General features: G+C 30.3%; 1 protein-coding gene across 1 annotated transcript; it reads right to left on the bottom strand.

Moving 5' to 3' along the window:
• Positions 1-779: 779 nt before the first annotated feature.
• ABCI12 (cobalt ion transmembrane transporter) lies at positions 780-4,305 on the bottom strand. The gene is made up of 7 exons (XM_079003444.1): positions 3,725-4,305; positions 3,120-3,236; positions 2,730-2,966; positions 2,486-2,650; positions 2,338-2,413; positions 1,938-2,002; positions 780-1,155 (listed from the first exon to the last, which is right to left on the bottom strand). Exons 1-7 carry the CDS (start codon positions 4,079-4,081, stop codon positions 1,003-1,005), a joined length of 1,170 nt encoding a protein of 389 aa, XP_078859570.1. The 5' UTR covers positions 4,082-4,305; the 3' UTR covers positions 780-1,002.
• Between the last annotated feature and the right edge of the window lie 248 nt (positions 4,306-4,553).

Genomic DNA, 4,553 nt, shown 5'->3' with positions numbered 1-4,553 from the left:
AGCCTATATATATATATATATATATATATATATATATATATATATATGTGTGTGTGTGTGTGTGTGTGTGTGTATACATTTGTTTATAAAAATGTGTTTTAATATATTGTTATAAAATACGTGCTTATATACATTTTATATATACCGTGTTTGAATACAAATGTGTTTATTATAAAATAAGTGTTTATAAAAAATATATGATTATATTTTTACAAAAGAAATATATACAAACACTTATTTAGGTATATATAAATATGTTTTTACAAGATGTATTTATCAAAAAAAGATGTTTGTATACATTTTTTCTTGTAAAATACGTGTTTGAATATTTTTTTTTTAAAATGGATTTGTGTATATTTATGTACTTAATAAATACCTATCCTTATAAATAGGTATTTCGTATATAGAAAAGTTTTTTTTTTAAAAAAAATTTACATAGAAAATATAAGATGTTTTATGTGAAAATATGTTTTTTTTTGTATAAATATGATTTTATAAAGAAAAAATATATTCAAAATCTTTTTTTTGAGAAAAAATGTTAGTAAAAAAACTAAAGTTATGATGAATTCATAACAAAATTCTGAAATTTTGGTCAAAAGGATAAATTTTGGACCAAATTTATAATAAAATAATCTAGGCCAAAAGTATAAATCTTGGACCAAATTTGTAAAAAAAGAAAATTAAAATCTAGCCAAAAGTGTAATTTTTAAAAGTTAGATGACCCGTTGACCGAGCAAAAGAGTCAAATTGAATACCATTATCGGTTTTTGGGACTTAAGTGGATAAAAAATATAAAAGGACTAAATCGATTATGAGGCCAACATGTAATGACATTTTTGCAGTTTTCCTAAACTTCAATGGGTCTATGTTACCAATTAAAGTTTTGCGTATCTCCACATTACTAAACGAAAACATAAAGAAGACATTTGGCTTCTTCAGATGGAGAATAAAGTGCAAATATACAAACGTTAATGCATCATCACTCATTATTGTTGAATCCCTTCAGACGAACATATATTCAGAGAAAGCAGCAGCAACTATAAGTCCAATCAGTGTGATAATGGATATAATATTTGTGATTGGTGAGGAAGAAGCCGATGAGAAGTAAATTTTGTGGGAGTTGCAGTCACCCCTAAACCCTCTCACATTCATTGCCTACATCAACAGTCAACACCAACACTAAGTAAATTATAAATAAAATGCAAGAAAGATATAGCAAACTACTTTCCTTTCATTGTAGTTTTAATTGTTTTCTTATTATTTAAAGCATTCTACTTTGGATATTCTTATAGCATTGTATTTTCAATATATATTTTTTTTCTTAGGGAAGAAGGAGTTTTGTGTGTTAACATTAAATTTGGACAACTAATTCAAAAATGTACACACTACATTACATCAAGTTACCAACTTTCCTTTTTACAATTTTGACCCGTGTTTAAATGTTTGTTACAATTTTTACCCAAACTTTTTTTACAACTTTGTGTTTACATATTTTTTCTTAGTTTTTTTTTTTTTTACAAATTTACTTTTTACAGCTTTTATTATTAAAATTACGTAATTAACAAGTTTTTTTACAACTTTTTGACAAGGTTGTTCTTTTGCAAAATTAAGGTTTTAGTAAAAAAAAAACTAATTTGTATAAACAAAAAAAAAATCAAAAAATGCATAAAAACGAATCGGTAAGAGAACATTGTAAAAATAGTTGTAAAAAAGGTTCCAAAAATAGTTGTAAAAACAAAGTTGTGAAAGAGTTGGTGCAAATTTGTAAAAAAGTTTGGGCCAAATTCGTAAAAAAAAAAATTAACATTTGGGTCAAAATCAAAATAAAAAATAATAATAATAATAATAAATGACATACTTTAAAATAGTTGGTTAGCCATTCTAATTCACTGAAAAATATAACAATCAAGAAGAAGTGAAGAACAAATAATTCAAACCTGGGTTATCTGCTCCGCATGATTAAATATATTTTTAAAGATCCGACGAATGTACGTAAAAAAAACTGCAATTCCACAAGAGAAAATTTAGTAATTCCTCAACATCTAACCAAACATAAATCAAAAACATAATTAGTCTTCAAGATCAATGAGGTTTTGTTAGGCTTTCTAGGGCTATTTTCAATGATGAGGGCATTTATGTCTTTTTCATAGATCATAATCTATCTTTTTGGGTGAGACCAATAACTGCAATTAATCTCCTATTCACATCCCCCGGACACTACTAGTCTAATCTATGTCAAACACAGTATAACTTGTTAAGTCATGTCATGTCATGTCATGCCATGCCATGACATGTGCCCATGTCATGTCACATGATGTATTTGAGATGTGGATTTACCTTCGACTGTCTCCATAGTAGCCAGTTGTTTCCAATTTATCCTTCGTGATACAATCCCCAATGCAACAATCCGAACCTACCATAATTTTACACAATTTATGATTCGATTCTTTCTAATAATAAATCTCAAAAATAGCATTCACCTCACCTCATCAAAGACTAAGTTGATAAATCTCAATGATAGAAGAAGAGTAAGAATAACTTCAGCAACAGGAACACCAACATACACCAAAGGCTTCATAAACCATTGTAAAGCAAACGCTAGTTGTTCTGGTGTAGTAGTTGTCAAACAAAGACTTGCACTTTGAAAAATCTACAACCAAAATCACAATATAAGACAATGTATTGTTTTTTACTCATAAGGTGATGTTTTAAAAGAAAAAGAAACTTACAGTGAAGGTTAAGCAAGCAGATGTGCTAGCTACAGATAATCCTTTTCTTGTAAGTTGAAAAGGTCCTAATTTGAAGAGTAGATATGAATAACCTTGAAAAGATGGTGGAATATTTGGTAATCCCATCATTGAAGGTGGTGGTGTTCTTGATTGGACAACCATGGGAACACTATCTGCACCCAACCCTAACATTATGAACAGAATCCCAGATAACAGGGCAACTCTTCCTAGTTGATCCTACAAATAGTATTTGGGATTCAAGAAAGGAAGTATGTTATAATGAAACTTTGTTATGTTACGATGATGGAATTTTCTATAAAGTTAAAGAATTTATATTTTTGACATTATTGGGTATAAGAAAAATGTTAAATGGTGACACATTATACATACCATCCAAACTTGTCTTGGTAGTATCCATGCAGACAATAGAGCAAGAAAAGAGATTAATCCAAAACGCATGTATATATGAGATCTTGCAGGTAAAACAACTAACACAAGAAGCCATGCCTGCAAAAAAAGAAATATAGGAACTTTAAAGAGCGGAAAAGATGTATTTAAATCTTCCTGTGAAGTAATTGTTATGCACATTAGAGAATACTGCTTGAATCTTGAGTAGAGGATGCCATTATAAAGAATGAACTAACTCCATGAATGAGAAGTGAATGGTATCGGTGCCCTAAATTGCTTGAGATAACCAATTTAGGGTTGAAATTGAGATTTCACAATATAATGTGATGAAGAGAAATGTGATTGAAATAGAGAAAATGATTATGTGAAATCAAATACGTAAAAAGGTAGAATACACGAACAAACCCATCGAAATCATGAATAATACCCATGAATTTATTGAACTAATTCGTTAACGAGCATAGAATGTAATGAAATTTAACATTGGCAACGAAAAACAAATTGAAAACAGCATACAAAGTTAAAAACCCACGACTCAATTGAACACACTAGCGAAAAGAAGTAGTGGTAAAAATAATGAAGCTAACCAGTTTTATTCTGGGATCCACGGAGTGCAAGAAAGTAGTGGGTGAAGATATGAACTGACAAATTGGACTGGAAGTTGCCCCTGCAATCGACCTGAGGATTTTCTCAGCTGAGATAATATTTTTTGGTAACAGTCTCTCCCATTTCGGTGGATTAGAATCGCTATTTTCTGTACATTTGATACGGGTTTTAAACAGGGTTTTTCGGTTGTAAGAGAGGGATGAATAAGTATGCTTAGGAATGTTTGGGGTTTGGGGAAATTGATAATGATGAATGAAGAAGATAAGGGGATTTTGAGAAGAGCGTGAATGGGATGCGAAATTGGTGGTTGGGTGGATTTGGAGAAGTGGGGTGTACATTTAGATGACTGTCTAAGAGAAAAGCTTTGCTTCAAATTGGCTTACACCGCAGAGGTGGCTGTCATCGCCATCTCCGTGAATTTTTGAGGGAGCGATGAACGAGACAACGATTCTACGATGCTGTGTGGCCGTGTGCGTTTATGTGTTGATATCTCCGGCGGTAAGTGATGGAGATGAAACGGAGTCAATATTACTATTCAGCCTGGCCTACTTGAAGTCCAAAGTTCGAAATCTAGAGCCTGAACATTTTTCATAGAGCCAAACATTTTTTTTTCTTTTTCAAGTAAGAGAAATTAAATATCCTCCTACCATAAAAAAATAAAAAAAATAAGAAATAAATAAATAAAGTAGGAGTAGGTCTTTATTGTCTTTTTTTTTTAATACATGTTGTACCTGATTGTTATAACCGTTTAAATGTTGTCTCTTGTCGTTTAAAAAAAAAAACATTTAAACGGTTTTAATAATCATGTTG

Source organism: Lactuca serriola, chromosome 5 (genome assembly GCF_051521515.1).
Source record: "Lactuca serriola cultivar US96UC23 chromosome 5, Lser_US96UC23_V15, whole genome shotgun sequence".
Lineage (NCBI taxonomy): Eukaryota > Viridiplantae > Streptophyta > Magnoliopsida > Asterales > Asteraceae > Lactuca > Lactuca serriola.
Note: the sequence above shows the minus strand (reverse complement) of the source record. Positions and strands in the feature narration are given on the sequence as shown.

Coding starts and splice junctions, on each gene's coding strand:
- ABCI12 (XM_079003444.1), bottom strand. CDS start 4,081: ATGTACACCCCACTTCTCCAAATCCACCCAACCACCAATTTCGCATCC. Junction 2,967..3,119: donor TACCAAGACAAGTTTGGATG/GTATGTATAATG, acceptor TACTATTTGTAG/GATCAACTAGGAAGAGTTGC. Junction 2,003..2,337: donor TACTATGGAGACAGTCGAAG/GTAAATCCACAT, acceptor GTGGAATTGCAG/TTTTTTTTACGTACATTCGT.